This window comes from Capra hircus, chromosome 3 (genome assembly GCF_001704415.2).
Source record: "Capra hircus breed San Clemente chromosome 3, ASM170441v1, whole genome shotgun sequence".
Classification (NCBI taxonomy): Eukaryota; Metazoa; Chordata; class Mammalia; order Artiodactyla; family Bovidae; genus Capra; species Capra hircus.
In genome coordinates, this window is record NC_030810.1 from 8,513,660 (window position 1) to 8,532,533 (window position 18,874).

Sequence of the window (18,874 nt, forward strand, 5' to 3'; positions counted from 1 at the left end):
CCACCTGACCTGCCTCCTAAGAAATCTATATGCAGGTCAAGAAGCAACAGTTAGAACTGGACATGGAACAATAGACTGGTTCCAAATAGGAAAAGGAGTATGTCAAGGCTGTGTATTGTCACCTTGCTTATTTAACTTATTTGCAGAGTACATCATACAAAATGCTGGGCTGGATGAAGCACAAGCTGGAATCAAGATTGCCGGGAGAAGTATCAGTAACCTCAGATATGCAGATGACACCACCCTTATGGCAGAAAGTGAAGAGGAACCAAAGAGCCTCTTGTTGAAAGTGAAAGAAGAGAGTGAAAAAGCTGGCTTAAAACTCAACATTCAAAAAACAAAGATCATGGCATCTGGTCCCATCACTTCATGGCAAATAGATGGGGAAACAATGGAAATAGTGACAGACTTTATTTTCTTGGGCTCCAAAATCACTGCAGATGGTGACTGCAGCCATGAAATTTAAAGATACTTGCTCCTTGGAAGAAAAGCTATGACAAACCTAGACAGCGTATTAAAAACCAGAGACATTACTTTGCCAACAAAGATACTTCTAGTCAAAGCTATGGTTTTCCCAGTAGTCATGTATGGATGTAAGAGTTGGATGATAAAGCTGAGAACTGAAGAACTGATGCTTTTGAGATATGGTGTTGGAGAAGACACTTGAGAGTCCCTTGGACTGCAATGAGATCCAACCAGTCCATCCTAAAGGAAATCAGTCCAGAATATTCATTTGAAGGACTGATGCTGAAGCTGAAACTCCAGTACTTTGGCCAACTGATGCGAAGAGCTGACTCACTGGAAAAGACCTTTATGCTGGGAAAGACTGAAAGCAGGAGGAGAAGGGGATGACAGAGAATAAGATAGCTGGATGGCATCACTGACTCAATGGACATGAGTCTGAGCAAGCTCCTGGAGTTGGTGATGGACAGGGAGGCCTGGTGTGCTGCAGTCCATGGGGAGGCAAAGAGGGACATGACTGAGCGACTGCACTGAACTGAATTCTGGAATTTAAAAATTTATTTATTATTTATTTTTGGTTTTGCTGGGTCTTCGTTATGGTGTGTGGGCTTCTTATTGAGGTGGCTTATTTTGTTGGGAAGCAGTCTCCAGGGTGCTCAAGCAGTTACAGCACATGGACTCACAGGCCGTAGAGTGTGGGCTAATTGCGGCACACCGGCTCAGTTGCCCCTTGACACGTGGAATCTTTCTGGACCAGCGACTGAACTCGTATCCCTCATATTGGCGGACAGAGTCTTAACAATTCGACCATCAGGGAAGTCCCTGGAATGTGTTTTAAAGAAGATTCTTCTTTGTTTTTCAGGGGAGTATTTTCATGAACTAAAATATTTTCCTACTTACTTTGTTTTGTTCTTATAGAAGCATTGTACATACATTCGGTGTCCCTTTTCTGTTCATGATAAAATTAGCATATAGGGTTTTTTTAGACCAGGAATAACAGGTGATCTTATTGGAGAGAGGGATGGTGTGACTTGGGTTCTTAGTTCAATGGCATGCTCTTTGGTCAGAGTTAGGTGATCTTACAGGAACAGCACAGCTTGTCTCACAGGCATTGTCCCTTTACATACTCAGGCTTACGAAATCCCGTCCACGCATGGCGTTTGGAAGTGTTCCTCATCCTAAAGGGTGTTTCGAAATTGTCTGCAATTAATCTTAGAGTGTTTCTATGCTGGGTGAATGTGTTCTTGAAACTTGGATGTAATACTTGCTCCTTTGCTTGCCCAGTTCCTAATCCAGCAGTTACCTGTGTTTTACAACAGTCCAATTCCTGACCCTGAACCCCAGCCAAGCTACCCGACATCCCTGATGGGAGGGCTGGTTCCCTGTGGCCGGAAGATAAAAACAAGGCATTACATTCCAGATGAAATGCCATTTTTCAGACTGGGAAAGTTCATGTAAGTCAGGTTGCTGAGGTGATTGGGGGATGAAGGGAGCCAGGACAGTGGGCATCGGGAACTGAAGGTAGTCTGGATGCATTTTCCATGAAAATGATGATGTGTAATACAGTAAACCCACTACATACTAGTGCATTCTAAGAGCATGTTTGTAAATTCAGTTTGTTACGTCCAACAAAGCTAGCCTAGCTACCCAACAATCACCTATATAGTATGGTACTGTAATACGTTTATAATGCTTTTCACACAAATAACACATAAAAACTAACAAACACAAAAATAAAGCAAACGTTTTAAATCTTACAATACAGTACAACTGCTGGCATACAGGGGCATGTTTGTATCTTTCGAAGTTCAAAACACGAAGGTTCCATATGTGGGGGACTTACTGTATGCATTTAGAGGAGAATGCTAGTTTTTACTAGCCTTTACTTTCCTTCCTTGTGTCTCTTTGGGTGGCTTTTGCTCCTGGATGACCCTCCTGATTTGGCCTTTCTCTGCTATAGATTCCTGCTGCCTAAGCCACCTGCCATTTAGACTGTGGTCCTTAGACCCTGACCTCCTCAGTCCAGACCAAGCCCCATCCCTGAAGGGGAGCAGCTTCTTTGTCCCCAGGATCCTGTCCTGAGCTGACCTGGGCATCACTATAATTAAAAACGTTATTATTTATGTCACTGTTTATGTACATATATATATATGTGTGTGTGTGTGTATATATATATATATATATATATATAAAACGGCAGTTTATGGAGCAGGAGAAAGTATTTGCAAATCATATATCTGATAAGGGATTAATATCCAGAATATATAAAGAGTTACTACAACTCACCATCTCCTCACATCTCCTTGAGGTGTGAGGAGATATATATATGTATATATTTAAATATACACACACATACACATTTTCTTTATCCATTCATCCATCGATCCATCAGTGGGCTCTTATTTTCATACCTTGGCTATTGTGAATAATACTGAAACTCATGGGAGTAAAGGTATCTTTTTGAGACAGTGATTTCATTTTCTTTGGACATATAGAAATGGAATTTCTGGATGATATGGTAGTTTTATTTTTAATTTTTTGAGGAAGTTCCACACTGTTTTCCATAGGGGCTGCACCGTTTTACGTCTCATCAACAGTGCACAAGGATCCCAATTTCTCTAGATTCTTACCAACACTTATTTTCTCTTTTTTCTTTTGATAGTAGTTATGCTAATGGATGTGAGGTGGCTCTCACTGTGGTTCTGATATGCGTTTCCCTAACGATTAGTGATGCTGAACATCTTTTCCTGTGCATATTGGCCATTTTACATCTTCTTTGGAAAAATGTCTGTCGGGTCATTTGTGTGTTAGTCATTCAGTTGTGTCCAACTCTTTGTGACCCCATGGACGGTAGCCCGCTGGGATCCTCTGTTCATGAAATTCTCCAGGCAAGAATACTGGAGTGGGTTGCCATTCTATTCTCTAGGAGATCTGCCTGAACCAGGGGATTGTACCCAGGTCTCCTGCATTGCAGGCAGATTCTTTACCACCTGAGCCACCAGGGAAGCCCCTGTCCAGTCATTTGTCCACTTTCAAATCAGGTTATTTGTTTTTGTTGTTGAGTCATAACTCTTTATATATTCTGGATATTAATCCCTTATCAGATATATGATTTGTGAATACTTTCTCCTGCTCCATAAATTGCCTTTATATTCTGTTTGTCCTTTGATGTTCAGAAGTTTTAAATTTTTATGAAGTCCAATTCATCTATTTTAGTTTGTTGCCTGTGGTGTTTTTTTTTTTTTTTTTTTTGCCATACTCTGCAGCTTGTGGGATCTCAGTTCCTAGACCAGGGATTGAACCTGGACCAAAACAGTGAAAACCTGGTATCCTAATCACTAGGCCACCAGGGAACTCCCTTACTATTTGTTGCCTGTACTTTTGGTGTCAGATCCAATAAATCATTGCCAAGTCCAATGTCACAAAGCTTTCCCATGTTTTCTTGTAAATATCATATAGTTTTAGGTTTTACATTTAGGTATTTGATCCATTCTGATTTAATTTTTGCATATGGTGCCTCCACTCTCACTTCTTCTGGGTGTTCCCAACATATACCAGAGGCAACACAAAGTCATTTAAGAAAGAGATTTCCATATTTTTCCCTCTTGGCTTTTAGTTTCACATATGTCTTTCCTCTCCTTCCCAAACACTTGCCCCTAAGCCATGAAAAAGTCCATAAAAAAATAAGAAAACCAATGCAAAAATTTATATTTTATTTGAATTCAAAAAATTTAAAATTGCTTTCAAATTCAGGAAAGTACCATAATGCAGGACCCCAGGGGGAAGCCTCATATACAGAGACAGATAAATTAAGTGTATATACTGCAGACAAGCCAAGAAGGTGTGTAGATTACATATTTACAGCACTTGATGTTTTCTGAAAACCATATTTATACATTTTTATTACATTTACAAAAAAGTCTTCCACTACCATTTACCTACAATAATGAAAAAAAATTTACACCTTTTTTTTTCTTTCTTTTTTGGTACTGTACAAACTTTGTATAATAAAAATATATCTCTGTACAAAAGATTTTTTTTGTTTGTTTTTGTTTTACTTTTTTTTTTTTTTTAACCTCATGGGATGGCGGTGGGTACATGGTGTGAATGGCGGGCGAAGGGCCTATTCTGCCCTGGTTGCTTCCAAGCCTCTGGAGGTGGAGAGAAAATGCCAGAGGTGGGAAAAGGGAATGCAGAGCAGAGTGCTGGGCGCCCCACCAGCATGTGCTCTGTGGGCATCTCCTGGGGCTTCACAAGGGGAGGGGCGGAGGCAGGGCTGGAGGAGGAGTCCACTGGTTGGTTTCCCAGGCTTGTAAGAAGTGGGGAGGGAGCAGCCAAAGAGCTTCCTGCGTTTGCTTCCAGAGAAAGAAAGAGATGAGCGTATGGGGGTGTGTGTCTGAACTGGACCTCTCTGGCCAAGCCCAGGGATGCTGTGATCCAAGAGCAGGTGCGGGCATCTGGGCTCCTGCCATTGGCAGTCGTAGTCACATCTTCAGTCCATTTACACGTGAGTCAGATCTCAGGGTTCCGACTCAGAATCTGCTTACATGCCAGGCGTCCCTCCTGTATGTTTCTGTCATTCCTGGGTTTGGTCTGTGATCTGAACTTCTGAGGCCAGCAGGTCACACATGCACAGGGGCTTGAGCCCACGGGGTCTTTCCCGAGGACAGAGACACTGACTCTTAAGTGCCGCAGTTTGATTTCCAAACTCATTAGCTTCTCAGCAATACTTAAATAGAATTCATCAATGACCCAAGCACAATGAAACGCGAAGTAAATCAAACCTGCTTGCAAGGAGCTGGAGAGGATGTGCCTCATTCACTCCATTCTTTTGATTTTGGAGCTTCTAGGGCTTCTGTCTGCTATGATGAGGGGCTGCAGGGAGCTGAGGGGCCAGCGGCAGCTCCAGGAAGCCTGGCGTACCATCCTTGCCCTGATGCTGCCAAGATGGAGAGGATGGAATCCAGAGAGGACACATGGGGCCCCTGTCTGGCCCACCAGCCCTGGCCACAGTTCCGCTTGGAGATTCACCCACTCTTACCCCCTTGGAGACCTGGGTTTCTGGCAGCTGGTGTAGTGGACTTTGGAACCAGACCCACACTTACTAACCATGTGGCTTACATTTCTTCACTTTCTGCCTTCTCATCCATCCAGAATACTATTTCTTACCCTCCCTGATTGCTGTATAGTCTAGAAATGATCTGCATAAAGTGTCAGGTGCAGAGGAAAAACTCAGTCCCTGGAAGCCATTATTTTTGAACCCTGGGCTAGGTTTGCTCTCCTGTCCCTTCCAGCACCAATCTGATGCCTGCAGACTTGCTGTCCCTGTCTGGGCTACGCTTGTTTCTCTTCTCTTTGTCAGTTACCAGCCAGACTTGACCTTGGGCTTCTGGCCGGCTTCCTGCTCTTACCTCCCCGTGACAGGCCCTACTTTTTCACTGTTGCCTTTGACCTAGGAGGACTTTTGAATTCACTGGGTTTAGAACTCAATAAAATTATCTTAGGAAAAAAAATAAAAGAAACTGATTTCCAAACGATTTCTTCCGATCGTTTCCTGCCCTGGGGGTAATCCTTGCTGTCTTTCTGCAGTTGGTCTCTGGGTACCGACCGCCAGAGGATGCTAACATCTCCACTGCATCGTCTTTCCTCTTCTCTGCGTTTGTGGGGGGAGCAGGGGCATCTTTCACACGCATTTCACTTTTTGAAGCTTCTGTGGTCTCTTCCATAGGACTCACATAAAGGAGAGGTGTCTGTTTGTGTGCGTTCAGGACCTACACACACGTGCACACCCGCAACATCCTTTGCTCTTTTCAATCCACAACTTCCTTCCTCCGGCGGCAGCCCCTCTTCTTTTAGGGCCCCCAGTCAGGGCAGAGTGGGCCTCCTCTCCAGGGTGGCAGGGGCAGATGGCGGCAGGGCGAGGGCCCAAGTCCCAGTGGTAGCAGACACGGGCGGAGAGACAGACGAAGATGGGCACTGGGCACTGTGCCAGGGGAGCTTACTTCCTGTCCCCTGGAGAACTGGGTGCAAACACATGGCACCAGAGTTTGCAAAACAAGAGGGGCAGTGGGTGGGGGATGGGAGCAGAAAAAAGGTGGGAGGAGAGAGGCAAAGCAGAGAAGGAATAAAGGGGAAAGAAGGAAAACAATTAGTTGCCTTGATCTTTACCTTTGAAGATTTTTAATCTTCCTGAACTGAGGGTGGGGATACAGGTAGGAAATGTACACAGAAAAATGTGTATCTTCCTAATGTCACATTTTCCCCAGGCAGGGCCGACTTACCTGTCAGCCACAGGATGTCCTGTGCCTATGGAGCTGCTACTCTTTTAGGGGCCCAGAAAGATGTTTTTAACTTCTTTCAAAATCAGAAGGAAAAAAGTAAATATAATAATAATGGCCATGTAATAATAAATTTATGGGCTTCCCTGGTGGTTCAGATGGTAAAGTGTCTGCCTGCAATGCGGGAGACCTGGGTTCAATTCCTGAGTTGGGAAGATCCGGTGGAGAAGGGAATGGCAACCCACTCCAGTACTCTTGCCTGGAAAATTCCATGGATGGAGGAGCCTGGTAGGCTACAGTCCATGGGATTGCAAAGAGTTGGACACGACTGAGCAACTTCACTCACTCAATAATAAATTCAGCCTGGTTTATATTCATCTTTATAATAGTAAAGTATCATTTTTAATATGTTTTTTTAAGCAGAAGAAGGGGTCCTTGAAAGTGATAGCATGGCCCTGCCCTCTGGTTCTTACTTGCTGAACCTATGGGCCTCGATGACTTCCCTGTGTGGGGTTATTTAATTGCAGCCGTTCTTGTTGGGCATCATTTGAATTTATCACTTTGCCACTCAGGTGATGGGTATGTGTACCTGTGCCTGTTCAGAGTGGTTTTTGGCAAATCGCCTCCCTGAGCCAAGCAGCACCTTCTCTGTTCCAGCTCTAGGTAGGCCAGGAGGGAATGAAGGGGCCTTGGGGGAAGCTGTGGCCTGAGGCCCTGGGTGCCAGCGAGGGGCAGCGTGAGGGCTGCCTAGGCTTGGAGCCACCAACCCCAGAGGACCCAGAGGCGAAACCTCATGCACGCGGGCACCTGGGACCCAGCAGAGCGCCAGCTGTGAAGCAGAAGGCGAGGGCAAGGGTGTGTACGGGTCACCGGACATCCTTGTTCCTTTCTCTCTCTCTTTTATTCTAAGGCATCAACGTTTTTTCTTGGGACACTTGTATTTCTGTCTCACGGATTTTATCAAGGGGTCAGAAATGAAGCCGGCTATCATTTCTCATGTGCTTGGTGAAATATATGTTACAGATATTTGGAATCTGGGCTTCCATGTAGTTTGCAACCTCAATGAAGTAAGCCAATAGTCTTTTTAGTCCCCAGTGAAGAGGGAGACCATACAATTTACCACCTAAGTTAGGACACTTTCAAGAGCAGAAGGGGATGATATTAATTATAATGTTGGAAAAATCAGCATAAACGGTCCTGCCCAAATTGCAACAACTCTACCAGTGAATATAACCTTTCTTTTTGTTTTTCATTGTAAACACTTTTTTTTATATAGTTGCTGGGATATTCTTGTTTCTTTTCTTTTCTGTTTAATAATTCTGCAACTCAAGGTTCAGAGTCACTACGGATCACCTGAGTCAAACTACACACTGACACTCGCCATGGGGACTTGCCGTCTCCCTCTACAAGGATGAAATCACATGCTGCTGCAGCTGCTGATTTTCAGCACTCCCAGAAAAGAGTTCAGGGTGGAGAGCGGACATGAGGCCCTCTGTACTCGAGGAAAGCTGGCAGGACAGGTCTTCAGATAGCTATTTTCAGAAGCTGATGTTATGAGCCCAATCCTTGTATCTCCTCATATCTAGAGAACCACTGAAGTCCTTCATGGTGACATTTGCTCCTTGCGACTAGCAGAAGCTTCCTGAGACTAGTAGAAACACTCTGGAAAGATGTGTGCTTGATGGCTTGTATCCCCGCTTCACCAAGATCACATGAATACTGTTCTTCCTCCACCACCTCTTTGGAGCAGTTCCTCAGAGCTATCTGAGGTGCTTTCTCCCAGGCTGCAGCCCTCATTTTGCCCCCAATAAAACTAACCCACAACTCTCACGTTGTGCATTTTCTTTGAGTTGACATCTGTAAGGCCTGATTTATGTCATCAGAGGGGATTTTGCTTTTTTCTTCTTTACATTTGTATGAGTGGGGGAAAAGGCAGGAAAAAGTAAAGATGGAGCAGAAAGGTGAAAACTCAGGACTAACTTGGATGTTTTAAAATGATCTCACTGGAAGAATTAACTTCCTTCTTTACATATGTGTTTTGGTGCAGAAAAACTCAATAAATTAATTATTTGTATTAATAGTTGCCTTTATATAGTCTGAGGATTCCCTGGTAGCTCAGCTGGTAAAGAATTCGCCTGCAATGCAGGAGACCCCGGTTCGATTCCTGGGTTGGGAGGATCTACTGGAGAAGGGATAGACTACTCACTCCAGTGTGCTTGGGCTTCCCTGGAAGCTCAGCTGGTAAAGAATCCACCTGCAATGTGGGAGACCTGGGTTCAATCCCTGGGTTGGAAAGGTCCCCTGGAGAAGGGAACAGCTACCCACTCCAGTATTCTGGCCTGGAGAATTCCATGGACTGTATAGTCCATAAGTTTGCAAAGAGTTAGACATGACTGAATGACTTTCACTTCACTTATATATTCTGAAAATAATTTTTATTTCTTTATGTATAAATTATATTAAGACCTACACTTTTAAGCTTAGGCTTAAGCAACAGAAATGATCTAGAGGAAAAAAGTGGACCCAGAGCGGGGCGGGGAGGGTCAAGGGCAGCTGGCAGAGAGCTTAAGGCAGGGAGGTTTGAGGGCAGCAGCCCTGACTGTGTGTGTGGGCTGGGACTCTGGCTGAAGTGGTGAAAATCCTCAGGGAGTTGGTGTGAGGACGAAAGGAAGCGACACACGTCAGGGAGGAGGCAGTCAGGGCTGGGTGGACACTTCACAATCCCTCTCACTAGTCTAGCTCCCCTGGCATTTCCAGTCCTGCCATTCCTGTCAGCCTACACGTTTCACCCTTGCCCACAGCGCCTGACCCCTCCAGGGATGGCCCATCACAAACGCTGACACAGACGGGGGCCTGGAAGGGAGAGCTGTCCCTGGGCGAGGCTCTGGTTGATGACTCCCGTGCCCTGTTGGAACCCCACCTCTCTGGAGCCCTGGGACACTTCTCTCCAGAGCTGGGTGTGCTAAGGTTGCAGAGGCACCTGAGAGAGGGCCCTGCCTCGCCCAGAAAGCAATGTCTGCGGAAGACGACATAGCACACCTCGTGGGGGCCCTTCCTGCAGGTTCTCAGCCCCCAGAGGAAGGGATATCAGTGAGAAGGGACATAGCGGGGAAAGAGGACACCTTCCAGATTCATCAGCTCCTCCTGGTCAGGCGTCTGTGTGTGTGTGAGTGTGAAACAGTGTCCAGTGGACCCTTAGGAGCCTCCGTGTGTGTCTTCCCCTCTGTCTGTGTAACGGGGGCCCATCTGTCTTGCTTAATGCCAAGTATGGTGTTGATCTGTCTATGATGTTCTAGGTGATGGTTAATTATCTATGCCAACCTGCCTAGGCTCTGGGGTCCAGCTGCTTGGTCAAACACCAGTCTAGCTGTTGTACTAAAGGAATTTTTTTTAGATAAACAGATTACCCTCCATAATCTAGGTGGACCTCACCAATTAGTTGAAGGCCTTAAGAGAAAAGACTATGGTCTCCTTTGAGAAGATGGAATTCTGCCTCTAGACTGCCTTTCTCAAGATCACAACTTCAACCCCTGATGCAATTGCCAGCCTACCGACCTGCCATGTGGACTTGAGACTTACTGGCCCCACAATCCTGTAAGTCAACTCCTGAAAATAAATTTCTCCTTCTTTATCTGTATCTATGTATACAATATAAATATAATATGTATATATATATACACACACACATCTTGAGACTTTATATATATATGTGGACATACATATGCATATATTGTATATATATATGTCTCTCTCTCTCTCTCTCTGGAGAGTTCTGACTAATACACCTACTTGGGTATTTTGCTGAGCCCAGTGGCTAAGAGCACAGTCTTGGAGCCCCCTGCCTGGGACTGAATTCTGATCCTGCCATCCTACTTCTTGCTAGCTATGTGATCTTGGCCAAGTTAATTCCTTTCTCTGTGCCTCAGTTTTCCCATCTGTAAAGGGGGTGACAAGGGTCCCTGTCCCAGGCGTAGGGAGGTGCCAGCCTCAGTGGCTGGCACAGGGCAGTAGCGGGCACTCCATCCCCCTCGCGCTGGACAAGTCTACAGGGGTGCGGGGCTCACCGGCTGCCGGAGGCGGGGCTCTCGGTGGCGGCGGCGATGGCAGCCGGGCCTGGGGGCTATACCGCTGTACACACCGTGCTGACTGTGAACTCCGCCTCGGTGGCCATGATGTCTGTGGGCTGGATGTTGCGGTCGTACATCGGGTTCTCAAACGTGGCCCGAACGTTCGTGTTCTCGTGGCCAGCGTAGCCATTGAACGGAACTTTGGGTCTTCTCCTGGGAGTGAGGTAGAGCATGAACAAGCTGTCAAGAGAGACTCAGGGCTCTAAGGGGGAGAGGGAGGCTCTGGGGTGGGGTGGGGCACCCGCTGTGGGGCCCTCTCGTCCCTGCCCCGTACCTGTGCTTGTAGAGATAAAGCACGAAGCCAGCAATGATGAGGGCGATGAAAGGCACCAGGATGGCGGCTGCCACTGAGCTGCTGTTGGAAGCGAAGTGGCGGCCGATGGACTCCGGGTCTGACTCCAGCAGCCTGAGGTCTGCAAAGTCCCAGAGCAGAAACCTCAGGTCACAGACACGGTGGCCGCTGCTGGGAAGCGGGGTGCGGCTCGGGGTGCTGCCCAGGGCCCACCGGCTGCCTCCCCCCCCAAACTGGGCCATCCCCTGGAGAAGGGTGGTCAGTCCGCACGTGCTGGTCAGGCCTGCGGAAGCCAGTCTGCTGGAGAATCTGAAACTGTGCCCCAGAGCCTTAAAAGAGTGCAGCCCCTTGGAAGTTTTCAAGCTTCTTTTGGCCCTAGAAGCCTTTTATCACGTGAAACCTTCCAAGGAAGCCAAACTATAAGGCAGATGAAGGTGGGCCCGCTCTGGAGAGTGGGAGATGGGGGAGAGGGTGCTCAGGGCCTCCCCCTCCTCCCCGCTCCCCCTCTCTGACTGGGAGGCCTAGGAAGACCACTGTGAGAGTGCCCCACCGAATGAGGGGGCTGAGGCTCCCTCGGAGAGGGGCAGGGTCTCTCTGGCTTCATCGGTGGTGCAGTCAGAATGAGAACTCGGTCTCCTGGGTCACTCCAGCATATGAGGGGACTACCCTCAAGTCTTCACAAGGCTGCTGTATAGAAGGGGGAGAGCTTTCACTCCTGCAGCTAAGAGGGCAGAGCTGAGAACAGCTCCAGGGGAGGAGTGGGGTGGAGTGGGAGCCACAGGGAAGCAGGTTTCCACTGAAGACCAGGAGGAGCTCTCTGAAGATCAGAGCTGAAAACACAGCACTGCCTTGGCAGATGGGGGTCCCAGGAGACTGGAGTGTCAGCATCCTGAGGGGGTACAGAGCTGACCCTCAAGCACTGGGGGCTGCCTCCTGTCTCCTCCTGCACTGCTTCCCAGAAGCCAGGACCCCTCTCCCCATTCGAGGCTCTGGGTCCAGGCCAATCTCAGGGGTGAGGATGCTTGACACTGATGATGTGTGGTGCAGGGTAAAGATGCTGGGCAGGAAGTAGGGAAGAATGCCTCCTTGACACTCAATATTCTCATCTGTAAAATGGGGACAGGGAAACCACCCTTCTAGGGCTGAGATGCCCCTGTGAGCCCCACGTGGTCATAATGCTTGGGGTGGGCTTAGCAATGCTTCAGGGCTGGCCAGGTAGTGTTGAGGACGGGCACATCTGAGGCCCAGTGTCCCTGAAGCTGGGGGCTCTCAACTCCAGGGCTGAGCAGGAAACGGTTTGGCCGTGGTTGCCTGTATCATGTACTGTGCTTGTTTCCGAGGAGGTATGTCACAGCTTCTATCAAAATCTCAAAGATATCCCTGACCCTAGAGAGGCTAAGAACCGCCCCCCCCCCCCAGACTGTTAAACTTCACCCATCCCCTGCTGTCCACGCCGATACACACATTTCCCCATCACACGCTCGAGCTCACACTCCAGGGACATGTGCTAGTTACCAAGTCTTTGAAAGCCGAACTGCCCGAAGCCTTGGCCCTTGACAGAGCCTTGGTAGACGAAGGTGCCTCCAGAGGACTCTGAGGAGACCTGTGAGGGTGGGCACAGAGAGGGTAATCTGGTTTATTAACACACATATGCACATTCATGTGGCTCCTCACATTCCACCTACACAAACCCTGGAGGGGTGCCAGAAGGAGCCAGAGGTCTTGCCAGCCAGGCCGGAGCTATGCCCACAGGTGCCCGCTGCCAAACACGCTGGCTGGTGACACCTGCCGCTTGTCACCCCCGCAGACATCGGCTCTCTGCCCACACCCAGGTGAGGGCGAGGCGCTGGGGACGGGGCAGGGCTCCGACTGCTTGTAGGAGGGAGGGAGATATTTTTACTTCTTCTGGTCCAGTCACTGAATCTGTTGGTGCCTCAGTTTCTCATTTTAAAAAGGGAACAATAACAGTCCCTATGTCATAGGGTTGCTGCGAGACTGATATGAGTCAGTACAGATAAAGCTGGGAAAGTGCTGCACTCAATATGCCAGCAAATTTGGGAATCTCAGCAGTGGCCACAGGACTGGAAAAGGTCAGTTTTCATTCCAATCCCAAAGAAAGGCAATGCCAAAGAATGTTCAAACTACTGCACAATTGCACTCATCTCACACACTAGTAAAGTAATGCTCAAAATTCTCCAAGCCAGGCTTCAGCAATATGTGAACCGTGAACTTCCTGATGTTCAAGCTGGTTTTAGAAAAGGCAGAGGAACCAGAGAACAAATTGCCAACATCTGCTGGATCATCGAAAAAGCAAGAGAGTTCCAGAAAAACATCTATTTCTGCTTTATGGACTATGCCAAAGCCTTTGACTGTGTGGATCACAATCAACTGTGGAAAATTCTGAAAGAGATGGGAATACCAGACCACCTGACCTGCCTCCTGAGAAACCTATATGCAGGTCAGGAAGCAACAGTTAGAACTGGACATGGAACAACAGACTGGTTCCAAATAGGAAAAGGAGTATGTCAAGGCTGTATATTGTCACCCTGCTTATTTAACTTCTATGCAGAGCACATCATGAGAAATGCTGGGCTGGAAGAAACACAAGCTGGAATCAAGATTGCCAGGAAAAATATCAATCACCTCAGATATGCAGATGACACCACCCTTATGGCAGAAAGTGAAGAGGAGCTAAAAAGCCTCTTGATGAAAGTGAAAGAGGAGAGTGAAAAAGCTGGCTTAAACCTCAACATTCAGAAAATGACCATCATGGCATCTGGTCCCATCACTTCACGGGAAATAGATGGGGAAACAGTGGAAACAGTGTCTCAGACTTTATTTTTTGGGGCTCCAAAATCACTGCAGATGGTGATTGCAGCCATGAAATTAAAAGATGCTTACTCCTTGGAAGAAAACTTATGACCAACCTAGACAGATATTTAAAAGCAGAGACATTACTTTGCCAACAAAGATCCGTCTAGTCAAGGCTGTGGTTTTTCCTGTGATCATGTATGGATGTGAGAGTTGGACTGTGAAGAGAGCTGAGTGCCGAAGAATTGATGCGTTTGAACTGTGGTGTTGGAGAAGGCTCTTGAGAGTCCCTTGGACTGCAAGAAGGTCCAACCAGTCCATTCTGAAGGAGATCAGCCCTGGGATTTCTTTGGAAGGAATGATGCTAAAGCTGAAACTCCAGTACTTTGGCCACCTCATGCGAAGAACTGACTCATTGGAAAAGACTCTGATGCTGGGAGGGATTGGAGGCAGGAAGAGAAGGGGATGACCGAGGATGAGATGGCTGGATGGCATCACGGACTCGATGGACGTGAGTCTGAGTGAACTCTGGGAGATGGTGATGAATAGGGAGGCCTGGCGTGCTGCGATTCATGGGGTTGCAGAGAGTCGGACACAACTGAGCGACTGAACTGAACTGAACTAAATATAGATAAAATGCTTAGAACACTTAATAGGCTCTAGATATGTGTTAACTATTTTATTGTGCAAAAAAAAAAAATGAGTTTTAGAACACAGTGGAACAAACCAAACCATGATGAAAACTTACTTCGCAGACTGAACATACTTTGGGGTATTCATCCCTATTCCAATAAGCTATTAATTTTGGAGGCGGGTAGCTGGGGACATAACTGCTTCTGGCTCCCTCTGCACTTGGCTTCTATGAGGCTTGTGTCCCGGACACAGACATGCAAACTCTGAGGATGTTTGTCCTACTGGCGTCCCTTCTGACTCCCGCTCCATCCCCAGGTGCAGCCCTCTGTCCACTGCGCTCCAGGCTGACCTCCCCTCCTGTCACTTCTGGGTGACACAGAAGTGGGTCCAATGGTTGGCTGTCATCCCAGGCAGCGGCTCTGGCGGTTCCTGGCCCTCCAGAGCACCCCTAACACCTATTCCCTGGCCTGCACTCCAGCTCCCAAGTTTGACCCTTGTTCTCTCGCCTCTGGCTGCCCTCCTCTCAGTATGGGGGAGTCTCTTGTCTTGGCACGGCAGCTGGACTTCTACTATTAAAGCCAGCCAGGACAAGGATACCCAAGGGCATCCACAGAATACTCTCGAGAATCCCCAGGAACTAACCCCATGCACCAGCCCCTGGAGAAGCCACTCGCTTCTCCTTTAGTGTTTATCAGCAAAGTCACTCAACCCTCAGCCCTCTACCAGCTGGTCTTAGCCGTGAGGGTGCCCCCTGACTCAGCTCTCTGTTTCTCTGGCCTCAGGACCTCCTCCTCCTTCCCGCCCCTCCCCTTCTAGCTCAGTAACCCAAGACAGGGAAGCTGACAGAGTGATGGGTGACTGCTCCACATCCCTGCCTGTGAAACTGAAAGGTCTGGGCAGAGAAGTATCCCCGGAGACCTGGATTCCACCTGAAGAAGGCCCGTGCGAGGAACAAGTCTTTCCCACAAGGGGATTTGAGGAGCCGCCTCCTTTCCCCAGGTCCTGGTGACTCAAGCTGTGCTGAATCACCCTCAAGGGTGTGAAGATCCTTAAGTGTGCAAAGACACTCAGTGTGTGCCTGGGACTCACCACCTTCTCCCAGCTCCCACCACCACCTCGTGCCTGACTTTACTCTTGGGCTGCCAACCTCCCATTTCTTCTGTTCTTTTCTTTTTTCATCTTTGGCCCGTTTTTTGTTTTTGTTTTGTTTTTAAACTTCTTACTTCGTATTGGGGCATAGCCGATTAACAACGTTATGATTGTTTCAGGTGCACAGCAAAGGGACTCAGCCATACATACACATGTATCCATTCTCCCCCAAGCTTCCTTCCCATCCAGGCTGCCACAGAGCATGGAGCAGAGTTCCCTGTGCTGGACAGTAGGTCCTTGTGGCTTATAATTCTGTTTTCTGCTCACACTTAAGAATCTATCTCACTCAGATACACCAACCTCTAGACTCAGCCTCCTGGCCCTTTTTGTCTTTTCACTTCACTAGCAGATGGGGACACCCTTGGTCCCAGTCCTGGCCCCATAGAAGCCCTCCTCCCAAGTTGCCACGTCGATCCTAAGAGTTTCCACCCACTTCGTCCCCCTCCTTCCGGCCAGGGACATGGGAATCAGTTACAGGGCAAGGAGGCAGGGAAGTCAAGGCCTGAGAGAGGTTCTGGTGAACTTACATGCCCATCTAAAGCCCAGTGATCATCTTTGAACTTATTCACAAAGATCTCCACAGGCCCTGTAATCTGGTAAACTTGAAGGAAGAGATGGAAATCTTCTTTCTTATAAATTCCTGGGAAGAGAAAGTTCAGAGGGTACACTTGAAAGATCCGGTAAATTTTCAAAACGCAAGTTTGTGGGTATGTGGGTGTGAGTGTCTGAGCAGGATTTTTTTTTAATTAATTTATTTGTTTTTGGCTGTGTTGGGTTTCTGCTGCCTTTGGGGCTTTCCTCCAGCTGCTGTGAGTGGGGGCCACTCTCTAGTTGCTGTGCATGGGCCTCTCACTGCAGCGGCTTCTCTTGCAGCAGAGCATTCTTGGTGCACAGGCTTCAGGAGCTGTGGTTCCCAGGCTCGAGAGCACAGGCTTAAGAGTTGTGGCACATGGGCTTCACTGCTCTGCGGCGTTTGAGATCCTCGTGGAGCAGGGATCAAAGCTGTGTTCCGGTGTTGGCAGGTGGATTCTTTACCACGGGACACCCCCGAGCAGGATTTCATGTGTAGGTATTGCTATAAACATCCACGTATAACTGGAGTTAGGTAAGTGCAGTGCGGCCTGTGAGTTTGTGTAGGCTGAAATGTGAGGATATGCAAGAATGTGCATATGTGTGCTAATAAACAACTGGATTACTGGTCTGTGGTTGTGTTCCTGTTTAGACATGCGTGCTTGAGGGTAAAGGGAATAGGGTTTTGTATATGGTAAGGGTCAGTTAACACATGGTGTGCTTATAATTCAGTGGGTGCAGGGGATACAGGAGGGCACGTGTACCAGAGCGTGCGGATGTGTTTAGGACTCCGTTTTAGAGCAACTGAGTGAATGTGAACACTAGTTGTGTTTGCGTGTGCACGCATGAATGAGTGTGACGCATGCTGGGCTGTGTATCCACATGTACTCATGCTTCTATCGATCTGCCCATTTATTCAATAAACTCTTGCTTTCCAAGACATTTAGTTTTTCTGATTGTATAAAATTTGAAAATTGGGGAAATTTTGGCAAATGCAGAGATGCATGAAGAAAGAAAATTCATTCCTGGTCTCATTTCTGAGAAATAACCACTGTTAACCACATAGGTGTAATTACTTTCAATTTTCTTTCTTACGAATATATTTTTTTCCCTTTAAAAACTGGAGTCAAATTTTAAATGCATTATAGTGGGTGTACTTTCTCCCAAATTGGCATAATATTTTATCCAGCAGACATACTATAATTAATATATCCATTTCTTCTGAGACAATTTTCTATTCCCAGGTGTTATGTTATACAATTAGCCCATTCTTTTTTCACAAATGTTTGATTCCCTCTATAACTATTTCTTCTGATAAAAATTCTTAGCACTGTAATTGATGGGTCCACTCATTTTCATGGCTCTTGATACAAACTGCCAAATTATTTTGTTCAACTACACGCTTTCATACTTGGACCAGTACTACCTTCACTGGACTAGCACCAACATTTATGGCTTAAACAAAGTGGAATAAGCGGAAAGTGACATTTTCCGCTTCTTTTGATTATTGCTAAAAATATTTTTCCATTTGTTTGTTATCTGTACTTTGGCTTCTGGGAGTTATTTGCCTCTATTTTAGGTTCGGTTTTTAGGGATATCTGTCTATCTTTCTTTATTTGTAAGAGTTTTTTTTTTTTTTCCTACTTTCAATTTACTAATGTTTGCCATCTAACCATTTACCTGTAGTCGGTGGTGCTTTTACCATGTAAACAAAGATGAGTGGACATTTCCTCTTCCCTGCCTACCAGACCAATCTGAGCCTTGCAGGACAGCGCAAGAAAGTGACGTTTGAGCGTGTGCCCATCGCCCTCACCATCTGGCAGGTTTCCCGCAGGTGGCCTGCACCTTACCAGACAAGTGCAGCTCCACGCCGCTGTGGTCAATCATGGTGGCATTGACCTTGCTGTTGATGGCCTGGAAACCAGTCACCCTGAGCATGGCTGGCTGCTTCTTCCCCTGGTACTCATAGGCCCCTTTCCATAGGGAATTCTTGGCAAAAACATCCCCAGGAACTACAGGAGTTAAGAAACAGATGTGAGAGGGACTTTCACATGTGCTGGCAGAACTGAGGCCCCCTGATGACTGACCCCAGTTCACGCCCTTAGACTGTCTTCCCCAGCGTCTAACATGCCGGGGTGGGGCGGGGCTGGAGTGCTCTGATCTCCTTGTGATGCTGTGTGTCTCAGAGTGGATGGGTGGAGGGAAAGAGAGGCAGAGAGGAAGTGGATGGAGAAAAGGGAAAAAATCAAAGTGTGTGTTTGAGAGAGAGAAAGAGAGGAAGGGAGAGAGAGAAGGAGGGAGTGAATGAACTAGAAGAGAGAAGGAGAAAAAACAAGAGGGAAGGGGTTGAAAAGATGGAGAAAGGGAAAAAGAGAGGAGAGAAAACCAGCGTTAGTATTAAGCTGTAGATAGGAACATGGACAAAGGCAGTCAGGCAGATATGGACTCTCACCCTGGCCTCTCCCTTATCGGTTGTCTGACCACGTGCAAGAGCCTCCACTTCCTCACCTGTGCAGGCCACACCTGTAGCTCTGTAAATGGGGGCCATCCCA

General features: G+C 47.3%; 1 protein-coding gene across 1 annotated transcript in view; it reads right to left on the bottom strand.

Annotated features, from left to right (window-relative positions):
- Positions 4,521-18,874, bottom strand: part of CSMD2 (CUB and Sushi multiple domains 2) — a 616,901-nt gene continuing 602,547 nt past the window's right edge. Inside the window, exons 66-71 of the mRNA XM_018046480.1 lie at positions 18,173-18,334; positions 16,280-16,392; positions 12,675-12,762; positions 11,142-11,280; positions 10,805-11,020; positions 4,521-6,482 (exon numbers count right to left, since the gene is read on the bottom strand). Of these exons, the coding sequence (XP_017901969.1) occupies positions 10,861-11,020; positions 11,142-11,280; positions 12,675-12,762; positions 16,280-16,392; positions 18,173-18,334 (662 nt within the window). The 3' untranslated portion in view covers positions 4,521-6,482; positions 10,805-10,860. The remainder of the gene's footprint in view (positions 6,483-10,804; positions 11,021-11,141; positions 11,281-12,674; positions 12,763-16,279; positions 16,393-18,172; positions 18,335-18,874) is intronic.